The sequence below is a fragment of the Carcharhinus amblyrhynchos genome, chromosome 18 (assembly GCF_965287045.1).
Source record: "Carcharhinus amblyrhynchos chromosome 18, sCarAmb.v2.hapA, whole genome shotgun sequence".
Taxonomy (NCBI): Eukaryota; Metazoa; Chordata; class Chondrichthyes; order Carcharhiniformes; family Carcharhinidae; genus Carcharhinus; species Carcharhinus amblyrhynchos.
In genome coordinates this window covers 34,935,710-34,954,179 of record NC_137341.1, presented here as the reverse complement: position 1 = coordinate 34,954,179, position 18,470 = coordinate 34,935,710, and the positions used below count along the sequence as shown (strand labels likewise).

Here is an 18,470-nt window from a genome sequence, read left to right as displayed (position 1 = left end):
TTCAAGTATGTTGGTGTCTTCTAAAAAAAAATGGAATTCTATACGAGTGTTTCTTAATAATACCCTACAGTGCAATTTCTTGCTAAGGATACAGTACAACTAAACTCATCAATTCCAACAAAAAAATTATTTTTGTTTATTCTTTTACAGTGTTTGGGCATCACTAGCTTTAGTGAGTGGCTTGCTAAGCCATTTTGAAGGGGGTGTTAAGAGTTAAACACTTAACTGAGAGTCTAGAATTGCTCAGACTTGGTGAGGATGGCAGATTTCCTTCCCTAAAGGACATTAGTAAACAAAATGGGTTCTTGCAACAACTGTTGTAATGGGCACCATTACTGAACTAGCTTTATATTGCAGATTTATTTACTGAATTTAAATTCCACTAGCTGCCACAGTGTGATTTGAACCTCTATCCCATAAGCATCAGCCTAGTCCAGTTCTCCTATTAGTCCAGTGACACTTTCACACTGCCACTATCCCCCCTAATTACTGACAGGCCTACCTGTAAACATCTAAACCTGGATATCAGGCTCATTAAAATGAACGTTCTCTAATCTTTGCAATTGCAAGGAACCAAAACGAGCATAACGTACAACAAAGTCTCAGTTTTTCATAGAATCACAGGAACCCTACAGTGCAGAAGGAGACCATTCGGTCCATCAAGCCTGCACTGAAAACAATCCCACCCAAGCCCTATCCCAGAACCCCATGTATTTACCCTGCTAATCCTCCTAGACACTAAGGTGCAATCTATAATGGCCAATCCACCCACCCTATATGAAAAAATATTGCAAATGCCACATTACTAAAACACATTTGCTGCAATAAATGAAAACATTGAACAACAGAATCATAGAAAAGTGAAGAAAGAAGACATTCAGTCCTTCATGTCTGTGCTGACCAGAAAAGACCAAAAATGGTCTAGCCACTTATTTTAATCCCATTTTTCAACACCTGGTCCATAGCCTTGCAGGTTACAACATGGTTGTTTATAATGGTATAAACCTTTGCAAATACTCGTACAAGGCTCTCATTGATTGCATTAAATGCTTTTTAATACCACAAGCAATATATTTTAGTAATCACGCATGGAATGTACCAGTCAGGGGTGAGAAAAAAAAGCAAAAATGAGGAATCAACAAACCATACCTTAACATTAAAAGATGACTTTCTAGGGGAGCTGGAGGTTTCACAAAAATTGTTCTTCATAAAATTGTGGTTGCAGATCTTACTTGGTTTATGGTCATCATAATCCGTAATGGAGCAAATCAGGTACTGTTCATCATCATCACTATCTTCTCTCAAATCTCTATTTCCACTGCCAACTCCTTCTATGGCAAAGATCAGATCGTCCTCTGCCATAATTAACTGTTAATGTCCCCAGTCTTACAGCTTTGTTTTGCAAAGTAGGTTCACCTGTTACAAAGTAAACAGATTGTCTCAGCATCCATTTGCAACACAATTTTTTGAACTTTAAAAAGCTAGAAAGTGCAATGTTAAGACCTTAAAAGTTTCAGTGAGTGCATGTATGTTTTTGTTTAAAGTTTGCATGTGTTATACAGTTACTCTTTTGTTTTAATTTCTGGTTCTTTGGGAGGAATAGTCAAAATATTTACACACGCTCTTTTTCCAATCATCATCATCCAATCACATAGGCATATTAAATTAATTCCAAATCCATCTGTTAATGTAACAACTGTATTCTTTTATTTTTACCTTCCCTTACATGCTGCTCTCTATCACACAACCTACTCCTCCCAGAAGGGCAGGACAGTCCAGTTTGCTGAATAATCAAAACTTGTTAACTGAAACCAGTGAGGCTGGGTGACAGCTGGCAGAAGCCTCAATATGTGACTGAGGGAGTAAAGAAGTGCAGCTATAAATCAATAAAGTACATTAAGAACCTAGTGATGCTCCAGCTTGCAAATGTCCCAAACAGAGAGCATATATTCAATTTCTGGAACTTCTCATTACAGAATGAAGCACTCAGCTACTATAAGAAAACTTTAAAGATGTTTTTTGAAGCCACTTCCTCAACTGTATAGTGGGTAGAGGAAGAACCCCTCCAGAGACAAACCAGAGAACAACATTCAGCAAGGCTGCAGAGACTTCACCAAGCAGCATTCGGGAGAAGTCATCACAATCACCCTGACTGTATAGTGGGTAGCGGAAGAACTGGTGTCAAGGAGCAGTAGGTTTTGCCTTCATCGCCAACACGGTAAAGGCAGTATGTAGCCAACAGCACCTGAAATATCACCTACAATGTGAAGCAGTTCTCCAGAATCTCTGACAACATAAAGCCAATTTGCATGTTAATGGGTTGGATCTCAAACAATGACAAGACGGAGTACAGGAAAGAGATAGAGAATCTGGTGAACTAGTTTGATGACAATAATCTCTCTTTCAACGTCAAGAGAACAAAGAAGATAGTCATCAACCTCAGGAAGTCGACAACTATCTGAGATTGTCATTGACTTCAGGAAGTGTAAAGGAGAACATGCCCCTGTCTTCATTAATGAGGACAAAGTAGAAATGGTCAAGCACTTCAAATATTTAGGTGTCCAGATCAACAACAGCTTCTTCTCTGCTGTCATCAGACTTTTGAATGGACTTTATGTTAAGTTGATCTTTCTCTACACCATCACTATGACTGTAACACTACATTCTGCACTCACTTTTCCTTCTCTATGTATGATTTGTCTGTATAGTGCACAAGAAACTAATACATGTGACAATACTAATACATGTGACAATAATAAATCAAATAACAGCATTCATTACTTTACCTGTTATTTTTGTTAGTCAAATGGCCTATTACTTCCTGCATTATATCTGTTCCACCTTTAAAGTATATTGGTACAATGTTTGTCCATTTCCTACACTCGAAAATTACTGGAAGCCAGCGATGTTCTTACGACAGTATATAGTGCCCCACAAATTGTCTCTATGGAGCTGTTCCAAAGAGAGAGGTGTCACGTATGTTTCAATCATAGCACTCTTATTGCAGTCAGGAAGTTGTGTGTTCAAGCCCCACTCTAGCATGTAATCTAATCCAGCACCACAGTGTAGACTGAGAGAGGGCTCCTCTGTCAGAAGCAATGACCTTCATATGAGACTTTAAGGTCCCATGTACCCTCTCAGGTGGATGTCATATTTTCCTTCAACCATCCACAACAAAAACAGATTATCTAGTTAATTAATGTATCAGTGTTTACGGGACCAAGCTGTGTGTAAACTGGCTGCTGTAGTCTTCTGAATGGCTGCAAACTACTGCAGACCATTGAGGTAATGAAAGCTGCTACAGGAATAGGATTTATTTCTGATCTCAGCACCCCAGGATATAGGCATTCAGACCCTAGGGTTTTGTTCATATTATAAAAGGAAAATACTGTGGATGCTGAAATTTGAAACAAAAAAATAGAAAAATGCTGCAAATTCTCAGCAGGTCTGACAGCATCCATGGTGAGAGAATAGAGCTAAATTTCGAGTTAGGATGAGTCTTTACCCACATTCACCAACAGATATTCTTGCAACATTATCTTCAAAATTCTTCAAGGACATTTGTCTGTGCAACAGAAGCCAGGCAACAACTTAATGTTGCCTTCAGCATTGAATACTCCACTCATAATTGAATTATATAGATGAAATAATTAAATATAACTTCTATTTTCTTCAATTTCACCTCATCTTTTAGCCTTCTAATTTCTATTCCAAATACTCCACTTAAGTTTCTGTCAGACATTCTGCAGCTCCTTTCTCACTGCAGTTAATCAATAACAATACTCTGACAGGGGTGTATTCCAAGCCAGATAAATACTTGGGAGTGGTGCGAGATTACCAGTTTTGTTACACACTCTCTAGTTTTATACTGGCTATCGGAATGAGGTAACCTGTTTACAACCATATTGCAGCCCCAAAGGAGTTGCATCAAGGCTCCTCTCAACTTCTTTTTGACAAACTAAATACCTCTGCCTAACTAGTAACTAATACTGAAACGCAACATAAACACAAATCGCAAATGTATTTGTAATATCATACTTAAATACAAGTGACAAATGCTATTCCTGTTTTTAAAGCTGGTACCACTTGGTGCAGCCTTTAAACGCCAAGCCAAGAATTGCTGCCTGTTTGAAATATTTCACTACTCCCTATTTTTGAATAACATTTTGCTTCAGTGGTACTGTGGCATGTGCCAGAAACTGGTGATTATTTTGTTTGCATATCCTATTCCCTTGTTCATAGTGCAGAGATAATACCCAAACCTGTTTATGCATTTCACGATAGATTACGTCCATATTATATACTTACTCAATACACCGCTTCCAAAGGCGGTTGCAATCGACCAAAAAAATCCGCAAATAATAAATTGATACAAAAGCGGCCGACAACGTGGCAGCAGATTTGAAAGCGACAATCACTTAACTCCGCCTTAGAACCCGACAAGCAAATGCAGCTGATGCAAAAGACTGGGCAGTTTCATTAAATCCCCAAATACTTGAACGCCTACTGTCAAAGAGGGTCTGCTTGCAAGTTGACTCGGAAGGCAGGGAGAGACATTCAAATGTCCCCTCATCACTCACACGGCTGCTGTCCCGCCCAGTGAGGGGGCTTGGCTTCAGCAAATGTACTCACTCCACAGCGTGCTAGCTTCATTGCACGTACACACGACTCCAGCGAGAACATTTCATACCCTCCCACAGCCAGCCTGTATCTGAACATAAACAGGAGCAACAGCCTCAAGTGTTGTTGAGCTGCACTTAAATAAAAGACCAGTGCAATGCTTACTGCTACCCCCAAAGACATATACTGTAAGCAGCAAATTAATGGAACTTGTCTCATGAAAAGGTTCTTTTCAAACTTACCACGCCACATAACCATGTAAAATGCACTGTACTTGCACATTACATTATAGTTTAAATTAAACTCATCAACAAAGGCTTGGCAAAATAAATTTCCGTGAAACCAAGGCCCCTTAAATTGCAGTTTAAACAAACCATAATTATTATTATTGGCACTGCCAGAAGGGTTTCCTTTGGTGTTAAAAAATTGAATTTATATAGCACCTTTCACAATTTCCCAAAACGTCCCAAAGCATTTTACCACCAATTAAGTATAAATAAAGTTGTAACCCGTATTTTGGGTGAGGGGATTAAACCCAAGCCCTGACTGCTCTCATGGGTATGCATCACAGATCTTTACTATCACACAATTTCCAAGAAGACCAGTGTCCTGGCTATTTTTCTCTCAGTCAACATCACAAAACAGATAGGTTCTTCTTTTGGGATCTTGCTATGCCATGTCAATGACTGCATTGACTGTTAATTTAGTGAGGCATCCTGGAGTTGCCATAAACACCAAAGATAAAAATGGCTGTGTAGTTGATTGTGATAGCTGTTGAATCCAGAATGATGTCAACGGTTTTGTTGAGTGGGAAGAGAAGTGACAAACAGAATTCAATCTGGAAAAGTAAGGTAATGCATTTGGGGAAGGCAAACAAAGCGAGGGAATATTCAATAAATGGAAAGATATTGAGAAGGATTGAGGAAGTGGGAAATCCTAGAGTGTATAACCACAAGTCCTGAAAGGTGGCAGCACAGGTAGACAATGTGGTCAAGAAAGAATATAGAATGCTTTACTCTATTGGGAGAGATATTGAATATAAAAGCAGGGATATAATGATGGAACTCCATAAAAGGCTGGTTAGATCACAGTTGGGAGTCGTGTACATTGCTGGTCACCACACTACAGGAACATAGAACATAACAGCGCAGAACAGGCCCTTCGGCCCATGATGTTGCGCCGACCAGTTAAAAAAACAATGACCCTCTAATCTAAACCAATCCCTTTTCGTCCATAAACCTATCCACGGATCTCTTAAACGCCCCCAAACTAGGCGCATTTACAACCACAGCAGGCAGGGCATTCCAATCCCTCACCACCCTCTGGGTAAAGAACCTACCCCTGACATCCGTCCTATAACTACCCCCCCTTAATTTAAAGCCATGCCCCCTCGTGCTAGCTTTCTCCATCCGAGGAAAAAGGCTATCACTGTCCACCCTATCTAAACCTCTAGTCATCTTATATGTTTCAATAAGATCCCCTCTTAGCCGCCTTCTTTCCAGCGAAAACAACCCCAAATCCCTCAGTCTCTCCTCATAGGACCTCCCCTCCATACCAGGCAACATCCTGGTAAACCTCCTCTGCACCCTCTCCAAAGCCTCCACATCCTTCCTGTAATGTGGGGACCAGAACTGCACACAGTATTCCAAGTGCGGCCGCACCAGAGTTGTGTACAGTTGCAACATGACACTGCGACTCCTAAATTCAATCCCCCTACCAATAAACACCAAGACACCGTATGCCTTCTTAACAACCCTATCTACTTGATTCCCAACTTTCAGGGAGCTATGTACACATACACCTAGATCCCTCTGTTCATCCACACTATTCAAAGTCCTCCCGTTAGCCCTATACGCAACACATCTGTTATTCCTACCAAAGTGAATTACCTCACACTTCTCCGCATTAAACTCCATCCGCCACCTCTCAGCCCAGCTCTGCAACCTGTCCAAGTCTTCCTGCAAACTATGACACCCTTCCTCACAATCTACCACACCTCCGACTTTGGTGTCATCAGCAAATTTACTAATCCACCGAACTATACCCTCATCCAGATCATTAATAAAAATTACAAACAGAAAGGACAAAATTACAAACAGGAAGGACATAACTGTTCTTGAAAAGTACAAAGGAGATTTACAAGGTTGTTGCCAGTTGAAAATTGCAACTACGAGGAGAGACTGGATAGGCCAGGGCCGCTTTTCTTAGTACAGAGGAACCTAAAGGGAGACCTAATTGATGTGTACAAAATTATGAGGGACCTAGCCAGAGTACACAGGACAGACTTGTTTCCCTATCTGAGAGGTCAATTACCAGGGAGCATAGATTAAAGGTGCTTGGTAGAAGGATTAGAGGAGACATGATGAAAAACCTTTTCACTCAAGGTTGTGAGCATCTGAAATTTTCTGCCTAAATTGGTCATTGAGGCTGAAATGCTGAACTCATGTTAAAGGTATCTGGATCTGCATCTGAAGTGCTGTAATCTGCAAGAAAACAGAGCAAATGCTGGAAAGTGGGATTAAAATAGGTGGCTCATTTTTTTCTCTTTTTAGACCAGAGCACAGAATGGGCTAAATGGCATCTTTCTGCAATGTAACTTTTCTATAGTTTTACAAATGCAAGCTGCATAGGGCATTAGTGAGAACACATTGGGAGCACTCGGGATGGTTTTGGTCTCCTTATTTGAAGAAGGATATAACTGCATTAGAAGCAGTTCAGAGAAAGTTCACTCAACCCATTCCTGTAAAGAGGCTGGGTCTATACCCATTGGAGTTTAGAAGAATGAGGGGTGATCTTATTGAAATATATAAGATCCTAAGGGTTAGGGTGGATACCTGGCAGATGTTTCCTTTTGTGGAGGAGACAAGAACTAGGGAGCACAATTAGAAGGTCTCACTTTTAAAACAGAGATGAAGAGAAATATTTTCTGAAGTTCGTTAGTCTGTGGAATTCTCTTCCTCAGAAAGCAGTGGAGGCTATGTCATTGAATTTACTTAAAAACTGAATTACATTTTTGATGGGAGTTAAGGGTTATGGGGAGCAGACAGGAAAGTGCAGTTGAAACCATAAGCAGATCAGCCATGATCTTATCGAATGGTGGAGCAGGCTTGAAGAGTTGAATGGCCTACTTCTGCTCCTATATCCTGTGTTCCTAAGCACTCATATTTTTAAGCTGTCTGGCAATCTGCTGCAGTTCTGCCACACAGGACTGTGATACTATATATCATATATACAGTTATCAGGCAGCGTAGCTTCAATGAAGAAATACATAAGGCATATAAAACTGACTATCATTCCTACTGGCCTCATTATTTCCAAGGAGTACACACACTGATGTGTTAAAAACTCAATCTTAAAATATTTATCCTGTTTTTTGAATCCCTTTACGGCCTTGCTCCTCGCCATCTCCACCAGCCCTACGTGCCTGTGAGATCTATGCATTGCTTCAATTCCAAACCCCTTGTGCATTCTCAATTTCCATTACCCCACCATGAGCAGCTGTGCTGTCAGCTGCCTTAGTCCTAACCTTTGGAATCCCCTTCTTAAACCTCTCCATTTCTTTCTTCCTTTACCATTCTCCTGTAAACCTACCTCACTGACCATACATTTTAATACCTGCTTATGTGCCTTGGTGTTAAATTTTGTTTGGTCATGCTCCTTTAATATGTGCAGTCTAAGGACTGCATTAAAAGGTTGAATAGCTTACTCCTGTTCCTAATTCCTATAAAATTTATTACATTAAAAACAGTATAGAAATGCAAATTTGTGTGTATAATCCCTTCACTTAAGGAAAATCAGCAAATCTGCCCCATTCCCTGTAATGCTATTCTGAATTATACACGTGCTAAAATCTTTGTCAGACTAAACAATATTATATTCAAAGCTAAAACTCCCTGCTTTGTACAATCGCTAGAATTTATCTCATATATTCATTTAGCTACATTCACTATTCTTAATGGTCTCGGCATAAGGATGAAAGATACAGCATGAGACAAGAAGTTCAAATGTCACAGCTGCACACCATGTTCAGATAAGACACCAGGCCAGAATCTGTGACCTCTTGGAGAGTGTGTTTCAAATGTCAAACATTAATGTGCCTAGAAGTGTGCTGTAGTTGTTACTAAACTCTTACCCCCAAAAAATAAAAACTTAAACAGCCTTGCTTTGTGAATAAAATTAAAAATATGAACCAAAAGACCAACAGCCAATGCAATCCTCAAATGCTACCAGTTACAAACTGGCCACGGCCAAACTCAGCAAAGTTATTACAAACAGAAAATGCAGGAAATAGTAGCGGTTCAAAAAGAAACAGAGTTAGTGGTTCAGCTCAGTGTCCTTTCATCAGATCTGTAACAATGCTGATTCTCTCTCCAGAGAAGCTACCTGACCTACTAAATATTTCCGGCATCTTCTCTCTTCATTCAGATTTCCAGCATCTGCAGTATTTTGCTTTCATCAACAAATTAATGCACAGAATTACATCGCACTGGTCTATGCCAGAGTTTTGTTCCACAGAAGTCAGTTCCATTGGTTATTAGAGCAGAGCAAAGTCAAACTCACAGCACCAGTGACTGCACGGATCACAGGATGCCTTCAACAAGCAGCTCACATTGGTTAGACATCAACATGAGCAAATTGGGAAGTTGAAGCAACTCTGAGGCCATCATCAGAAATCAGTGCTCCCTGCTCCTCAAGTGGAAACAAGCTCCTGTAATGTAAAACAAATAGCCCTGGTTAGGTGCTATAGCCAATATTCTTTAGAAGATCACCAACATGAAATATTAATTCTTTTCTCTCTCCTCAGATGCTGCCTCATCTGCTGAGTATTTCCAACATTTTGTATTTTTATTTCTCTGGATGGAGGTTTACATCAACTACCATGGGTGTTAACAACACAAACAGCTGTAATACACAAATGGAAACACACAAGATCCCGAGGGGTCTTGACAAGGTGGATGTGGTGAGGATGTTTCTTCTTCTGGGAGAATCTAGTCACTGTTTAAAAATAACAAGTTGCCCGTTCAGGACAGCGATGAGGATATATTTTTCTCTCATATGGCTGTTCCTCAAAAAAGCTGTGGGAGCACAGTCTTTGAATATTTTTATGCAGAGCTAGACAGATTCTTAATAAGCAAGGGGTGGTAAAAGGTTATTGTGTTGCAATCAATCAGCCAGGAATGATGGAGAAGCAGGTTCGAGAGGTTGAATAGCTTACTCCTGTTCCTAATTCCTATAAAATAAGACACCATTCCTTATTCTGCTCTGTAACTATGTAGTCTTTTTGACTACAAGGATTAACACAACCAAAAGAACACTTTCCTATAGTGAATAGAGTGGAGAAAAGTATTTCCGGATACCAATCCGTTCACAGATCAACATGATTTAAGGAGATGGTCGCTATTTCTATAACTCCAGCCCTAGACCCTTTCATGATCTCTGCACTTCTCCAAATCTGGTCTATTGTATCCCCAATTTTCATTGCTCCACTGGTGGCCATGCCTTAAGCTCTGGAATTCCCTCCTTAAGTCTACTTAAAACATACCTCTTTGACCCAAGCTTTTGATCACCTGCGTCTAATATCTCCTTACATGACTCAGTGTCAAACTTTATCTGCTAATGATCCTGCAGAGTGTCTTGGGAGGTTTCCTATTCTGAGGGTGCCATATAAATGCAATTTATGCTTTAGTTACAAGATCCTAAATATGAATTATTGCAATCCTACTCATTGCTAAATGAGTAAGATAATACTAGTCCTGACAAAAGCATAAACAAAAATGCTACATTGAATATTTTACTATCTGACATTTCTTCAAACTAATTATGTTTACAGCATACACTCAGCTATTGAGGATTCATAGCTGCTGAATGAACAACTGCCATCAGTATCACTAACACTGAGTTAACAGTCACTTAAGAATCCACTCTTTTCCCACAGCAACACTGAAAGGTATCAGGAGCTAAATGAAACACTTTGTACAGGTCATGTCCAGTGAGAATGAAAATAGGGGACAGATCCTTTCTTTATAAAACAGAGTATGTCCTTTTTAATCTAGATATACTTTCAAGTTTTTGTTTCACACCATTCTCAAATGAGAACCCACATTCTTGACATTTTTATTCTTGCCCTGGCATATAACATAAATAATTATAAATGTTTTCTTCAAATTGTTTTAGCTAACGATTCCATTCTGTATATCACAAGAGCCTCTTGATCTTGAACGAACAGCAAAATGACTCCCTGACACTTGCTGAAGCTTCCAAATATCAATATTGAACTGTAAGTAACCACAGAAATTAATTAAAAATATATACATCTTTAGAAAATATCTTGCATTTACAGTGCCTTTCGCAACAATAAGTTATTGTCCTTACAGCAAAGAAAATTACAAGGAGTTCCGATGAAAGTTCACAAATCCAAAATATTAAACTTGCTTCTCTCTCCATAGATGTTGCCAGACTGGTATTATCAGCATTTTCTGTTTTTATTTAAGGTTATGTGAAAACTTGATAGAGGTATTAATAAATAAAGTGAAACCCTTTCCACTGGCGGGCAGATCAGTCACAGCAAATTGTTGTCATCTAGAATATACTGCCTGAAAGGGTGGTGGAAACAGATTCAATAATAGCTTTCGAAAGGGAAATGGACGTAAACTTTGAAGGAAGAACTTCCCTGGGCAATGGGGAAACAGAGGGGAGTGCAACTTGTATAGCTCTAGAAGCTGACACTGGCAAATAGGTCAAACTGCTTCCTTCTGTGCTGTATCATTCTGTAGTTCTATGATTATTCCAAAGGGTCTTTGTCTCAAACAGCATATGTGGAATTGTAATTTGAAGAGAAAATACTTGCCCTTTAATTCTCACTTCTTACATGATAGTGAATATTCAATGAGTTTAAGGTTCTCATCTGTACTAACCTATCTGAAGGCTCATTCCAAGTGTCAATGTTTGAGTGAAGTTCTTCCTGACATTTGTCTTGACTCTTGAATTTTCCTTTCACTGAAGTTAGCCTATGGTCTCTTGTTCCTTACCTTATTTTGAATGTTTCTTTTCTCAGTCCTGGTTCAGATAACAATAATTATGGATAAGAAAGGATGTTAGCCCATGTTAAAGTGGCCCTGTTGATAACACTCCTGTCTCCAAGTCAATCGATATCTTAATTATCACATTGCTGTTTGTAGGAGTTTGCTGCATGCAAATTGACCGTTATTTTTCCTACAACAGTGGCTACATTTCAAAATTACCTAATTGGCCACAAAGTCCTTTGGGATGCTCAGTGGTTGTGAAAGGTACTACATAAATGCATATCATCTTTTAATAAATAATTTATGGGATGTGGGTGTTGCTGGTTAGACCAGCATTTATTGCCCATCCCTAGTTTTTCTTGATAAGGTGGTGAACTGCCTTCTTAAACCACTGCAGTCCCACAGTTTAGGTACACCTACATTGTTGTTAAGGGAGGACAATCAAGGATTTTGACCCTGCGACAGTGAGGGAACAGCAATATATTTTAAAGTTAGGATGGTGAGTGACTTGGAGGGGAACCATATTGTGGAGTTCCCAGGTATCTGTTCTCTTGTCCTTGATGATAGTGGTCATGGGTTTAGAGGGTGCTGCATGAGGAGCCTGGTTGAGTTCCTGCAGCGCATCTTGTAAATAGTGCACGCTGCTGCACTGTCCAGTGGTGGAGGGATTGAATATTTGTGGAAGTGGTAGCAAGCAAGCAGCCTGCTTTGTCCTGGATGGTGTCAAGCTTCTTAAGTGTTGTTAGAGCTGCACTCATCCAGGCAAGTGGGGAGTATTTTATTACACTCCTGACTTGTGCCCTATAGATGCTAGATAGGCTTTCGGGAGTCAGGAGGTGAATTACTAAGTGCAAGATTCCTAGTCGTTGGCCTGCTGTGGTAGCCACAGTATTTATATGGATAGTCCAGTTCAGTTTCTGGTCAATGGTAGCCCCCAGGATGTTGATATTGGGAGATTCAGCAAGGTAATGCCACTGAATGTCGAGGGGAAATGGTTAGATCCTCTCTTGTTGGAGATGGATCAATCCTGAGAGACAGGATTAACTGTCACATAGAAAGGCAATGGACATCACTGCAGAAGTTCCTCAGAGTAGTTTCCTAAGTCCAGCTATCTTTAACTGATTCATTAATGTCCAGACAAAATACATCTTTCCTGTAATGTGGTGACCAGAATTGTACACAATGTTCCAGTTGTAACCTCACCAGTATTTTATACAGTTCCAACATTCTATCCTTACTCTTACATTCTATACCTCTGCCATTGAAGAAGAGCATTTCATTTGCCTTCTTTTTCTATTTAAACCGCTTGCTTTTAAAGACTTGTGTACTTGTACGCCAGGATCTCTCACTTTATCTATCCCCTTAGTATATTCCCATTTATTGTGTACTCCTTATAACTGTTTGACCTCCCCAAATGCATGCCCTCACACTTGTGTGTTAAAATCCATCTGCCACTTTACTGCCCACTCCACCACACATTGGAGATTATAGTTATCCACTACTCGGCCAATTTTTGTGTCATCTTCAAATTTCCCGATCGTACCCTGATGTTAAAGTTGTTAAAATATAACACAAACAGTAAGGGTGCCAATCCTGAATCCTGTGGAATATCAGTTGAAAAACCTTCCATTTGCAAGAGCATCCATCGACCATTACCTTTTGTTTCCTGTTACTAAGCCAACTTTCTATCTAGTTTGTCACAGTATCCTGAATCCCATGGGCATTTACTTTTTTGACCAATCTGCTATGTGGAACCATGTCAAGTGACTAGCTAAAATGCATGCACACAACATCTACTGCACTACCTTCATCAACCCTTCTTGTCACTCAGAGAATTAAATCAAACTTGTGTGGGAAGATCTTCATTTAACAAATCCATGCTGACCATCCCTGAATAGTCCCATCTTCCTTTGTGCCAGGTATGACTCCAACCAGCAGAGAGTATTCCCCCTGATTCCCATTAACTCCAGTTTTGCTAGGACACCTGGGTGCCATACTTGGTCAAATGCTGCCTTGATATCATTCTCACCTCCCCTCTGACATTCAGCTCCCCCTCCTCCCTCTCCCTTCCCCCTACTCCCCCTCCCCCACTCCCTCACCCTCTCTCCCACCCCCTACTCTCCCCCCCCCCACACACACCCCTACTCTCCCCCCCCCCACACACACCCCCACTCTCCCCCCCACACACACCCCCACTCTCCCCCCCCACACACACACCCCCACTCTCCCCCCCCCCACACACACACCCCCACTCTCCCCCCCCCACACACACACCCCCACTCTCCCCCCCCCACACACACACCCCCACTCTCCCCCCCCCACACACACACCCCCACTCTCCCCCCCCCACACACACACCCCCACTCTCCCCCCCACACACACCCCCACTCTCCCCCCCCCCACACACACCCCCACTCTCCCCCCCACACACACCCCCACTCTCCCCCCCCCCCACACACACCCCCACTCTCCCCCCACCACCCCCACTCTCCCCCCACCACACACACCCTCACTCTCCCCCCACCACCCCCACTCTCCCCCCACCACCCCCAGTCTCCCCCCCACCACACACACCCCCACTCTCCCCCCCCACACACACACCCCCACTCCCTCCCCCCACACACACCCCCACTCTCCCCCCACCACCCCCAGTCTCCCCCACTCCCTCCCCCCACACCTCTCTCCATCCCCCAACTCTCCCCCCACAGCCCCACCCACACCCCCCCCTCCCCTCCCCTCCCTCCCCTCCCCCACCACCCCTCCCCTCCCCCACCACCCCCAGGCGCCTGGGGAACTTCCCCTTTCACAGGCCCGCCTCCCCAACCGCGCGTTTCGGGAACCGGCCGGCGAAACCCCGAACCCCTCCTAACCTGTCGAGGCCGAAGCTGAAGCGGTGAAGGTCCCGGGCCGCTCGGTAATGGCGCTGCCACCGCCTGCGGGAAACCGAACCAGAGGGAAGAGGACCTCAGACGGGAGGCAGTGCGGCTGCGCGGAGACGGGCAAATAGCGGCCGGGAAGCGCCTTTCGCACCGCGGTAGCGTGGCCGAGTGGTCTAAGGCGCTGGATTTAGGCTCCAGTCATTTCGATGGCGTGGGTTCGAATCCCACCGCTGCCAAAGGGGATTTTTTTTTATATTTATATTCCCTTCAAAGAATTACATAATTTACTTTTGAATTTATTTTTAAAAAAGCTAAAATGATATTGCGCAGTCAGCCAGTAATAATCTTAGCACTGCTGCTTCAAAACACCAGGGACTTGGGTTTGATTTCCAGCTTGGGGGGCATTTTCACTAACTTCATTGCAGTGTTAATAATGTGAAGGCAACTTGTGACTAATAAATAAACTTTAACTTTTGTCTATGTGGAGTTGGCACGTTCTCCCCGTATCTGCGTGGATTTCCTATTGGTGCTCCGGTTTCCTCTCACAGTTCAAATGATGTGCTGATTGGGTGCATTGAATAAACTAGGCTTGTACTCGTTGGAGTTTAGAAGAATGAGGGGAGATCTCATTGAGACGTATAAGATGATGAATGGGATGGATAGGATAGAGGTGGAGAGACTCTTCCCGCTCAAAAAAGACAGTAGGACTAGGGGGCACAGCCTCAAGATAAAGGGGGGGCGTTTTAGAACAGAGTTGAGGAGGAACTTCTTCACTCAAAGGGTGGTGAATCTTTGGAATTCTCTACCCGTTGAAGTGGTGGAGGCTGCCTCGCTAAATATTTTCAAGAAGCGGGTTGATGGGTTTTTGATAAGAGAGGAGATTAAGGGTTATGGGGAGAGGGCCGGAAAGTGGAACTGAGCCACGACAGATCAGCCATGATCTTATTGAATGGCGGGGCAGGCTCGAAGGGCCAGATGGCCTACTCCTGCTCCTATTTCTTATGTTCTTATGAACATGCTAAATTCTCCCTCAGTGTACCCAAACAGGTGCCGGAGTGTGGCGACGAGGAGATTTTCATAATAACGTCATCACAATGTTAATGTAAGCCTACTTGTGATACTAATAAATAGACTAAACTAATATTACACCTGAACACAAGTACATGGAAATAATTAGAAAATTATTATAAATAATTGTTTGATACCACAGAACTTGAGTATTCCTGAAAAAATATTTTGTCAAAGTTTTTTATCTTACACATATCTTGTGTTGTCCTGATGAGTTGCCAGATGAAAACTTTGACAGCATTTATTTTATTACCGATACTCAAAATTATTATAACTCAGAGAGTTCATGCTGGCTGTCTGCAAGTGCTATTTATTATCCAGTCCTTTCCACATAGCCCAGCAATTTATTCCCCTTCAATATTTGCCTATACCCCTTTTGAGCTAAGGAGAGATTGGCAAAGATGTCATGGACGTGGGACATGAGACATAGGGGCTGCTTATAGTGCCATGAGGAACGGAAGAGCGTTAACAGTGGCAAAGATAGACCAGCAGAATGTGTTAATAGGAATAGAAAACCGAGATCTGTGCTCAATGGGAACAAAACAGAACAACAGGAGGCTGAATGGCCTCCTTTCATGCATAAGTTTCCAACTTTTCTACACCCAATTCTAAGGAAAGAATTGAGAAACTGCAGCTTTTTGCCCGGTTAGGAGGCAGATGATTTTACAGAAGTCTTTATTCCAGAACATAACCTCAAAATAAACTGCAAGTGTTGGCACAATTAGGTAAAAAGGAAATTCCAAACTGAAAGCAGGAAAATTAGCAGATGTGGGCTGGCCATAAGGGAAAGGAGGAGATGGGCAAGAGGGCACATCTCATTATGTGGCAACAGTAGTAATTTGAGGAAGGTTGAGCATTGTAAATTAAAATTAATTTGATCTTTTCATTGGCTTTTCTCCCAACTTTTTGCTCTTTTCCTTTTGCCTGTCCCTTTTAACTCAAACTCACAGACTGACCATCTTTGACTCCAGCAGAGGGCACTGTTGCCCAACTCCCTGTCCGCAGTCACAGAGTTCCTGTTATACAATCCATGTTCAAACTCAAGATAACCTGCAACCCCAGCCCGTCCTTTTCCATTGCTTGCTCTGCTCCTGGGCTATCCTCAAGTGAAAATGAAAGGCCTGAATTTTGATACAGTTATGTGTGCAACCTCAGGATCTCCAAAAGCACAAGATAGCCCAACTAATGTTGACACTTTTGTAATGTAGGAAACACAGCAACCAATTTTTACACAGCAAGCTCCCATAAACAGCAATGTGACGATGAGAAGATCACCTATTTTTAGCGGTGTTGGTTGAGAATTGGTCCAAGACTCTGGAAAAGAACACCCCCTTGGGATATTTTCTGAGAATGCACAGGGTCCCAGTTAACGGACATAAAAACAGAAAATATTGGATAAACTCAGCAGGTCTGATAGCATCTGTAGAGAAACACAATAAACGCCACGGAGGCGATTCTCCCAAAAAAGTTCTAAGTGTAGAATTCACATAAAAACTGGAGTAAATCACATTAATTTTTTCAGCTGGAGTTTCAAAATGAATCACAGAGTGCCTCAGCGTAAATCAATCCACAAATCAGTGGGTGGGACCTATTCCCACTGGAGAGGCCGGCAGCATACGCTACATGGAGCAGTGCGCATGCGCTGAACTGTCAGCATCGAGATTGGCGCACGCGCAGTGGCCTCACACTGCCGGCCTCCTGATTGCTGGCCAGCGCTCCAACCCCTCATCGCTGGCTCCCCCCAACATCATCACCGCACCCACCCCCCCAACCCCACAGTCCAAAGGCTGGCCCCTCGAACATGCCCAGGTCAGCTTCGACCCCACCGCCAGTGCACCTTGATATCCCCCCATTTCCCCACCCTGGGCTCTGATCTCGCGATCCCCCACCCTGCAGTCCCAACATCCCCTCCCCAAGCAGCCCCCGACCTCTCCCCTCCAGCAGGCTGAACCCACAGTGATGGCCAGCCCCAATCACTGGCCTCCCTCCCTCTGTCACTCAGCCCAAATGCAGAATGACAGCAGGACCTCCCTATCCCCATGACCACCCCCCCATCAGGTCCCGCCCTATTAGATCCCACCGTCTTAGCGATGCCCATGGGCAATGCCAAGATACCCCCTGGGCATTGCCACTTTGGCAGTGCCAGCTTGTGCCCCAAAGTGGTAATGCCCGGGGGTACCCCCTTGACACCTGACCCTCTAGGGGGGGGGGGGGGCGTGGGCCTCGATGCCACCCTTTCAGTCCAGCAGGGTATGGCTCCTATGGGGAGCTATAATAAAACCTGCTGGAGTGAGCCGCCCCTGATGGAGAGGGGGGGGGAGCCTCCGGGCCTGCTAACGGGATTTAAATTGTATTTAAATTGTCAGCAACATGATTTATGCAGCTCCGTGCTGATTTCTGATGCAGAGCTGATGGTGCCGGAAATCCAGCGCTGGGAGACTCTCGGGGGCTCTGGAGCCCAGTGGGAAGTCTGCGTGAGTCTCCTGGCAGCACAGCGGAATGGGAGAACTGCACCCACGAGTCCATTGTTCCTTCTACAGAACCCAGAAGATCTAGAAATGTGATGACTGACATACTGAGGGGAGAGGCTGGCAGGATGGAAAGTCATTGATAGATTGGAGCTAAGGAGAAATTGGCAAAGTTGTCATGGACATGAGACAAAGGGGCTGTTAGTGGTGGCATTAGGGACAGAAGAACGTTAATAGTGGCAAAGGTAGAACAGGAGAATGTGTTAATAGGAATCGAAAATCCAAGTCTGTGCTCAATGGGAGCCATGTGGGGGGACGGATGGTTAGTATTGGGGTATGCCAGGGAAACAGAAACATTCACAGCCTAAAGTTGTTGAACTCTCATCCAAAAGATAGTACTTCTGAAAGTAGTA

The 18,470-nt window shown here is 42.9% G+C and overlaps 1 protein-coding gene and 1 non-coding gene across 9 annotated transcripts in view; one reads left to right on the top strand and one right to left on the bottom strand.

Moving 5' to 3' along the window:
- Window positions 1-14,624, bottom strand: part of eef2k (eukaryotic elongation factor 2 kinase) — a 55,181-nt gene extending 40,557 nt beyond the window's left edge. For 3 of the 8 annotated variants that reach the window (XM_080206776.1, XM_080206783.1, XM_080206782.1), the window contains exons 1-3: window positions 14,513-14,624; window positions 9,181-9,328; window positions 1,150-1,416 (exon numbers count right to left, since the gene is read on the bottom strand). In XM_080206776.1, the coding sequence (XP_080062902.1) occupies window positions 1,150-1,362 (213 nt within the window). In that variant the 5' untranslated portion in view covers window positions 1,363-1,416; window positions 9,181-9,328; window positions 14,513-14,624. Of the gene's footprint in view, window positions 1-1,149; window positions 1,417-4,308; window positions 4,608-9,008; window positions 9,144-9,180; window positions 9,329-14,512 lie in introns of those variants that run through there. The other 5 variants (XM_080206778.1, XM_080206779.1, XM_080206780.1 and 2 more) reach the window with 5 other exon arrangements.
- Window positions 14,625-14,675: 51 nt separating this feature from the next.
- Window positions 14,676-14,757, top strand: trnal-uag (transfer RNA leucine (anticodon UAG)). The gene has a single exon. It is a non-coding gene; the product is annotated as a tRNA-Leu (tRNA).
- The last annotated feature ends 3,713 nt before the right edge of the window (window positions 14,758-18,470 follow it).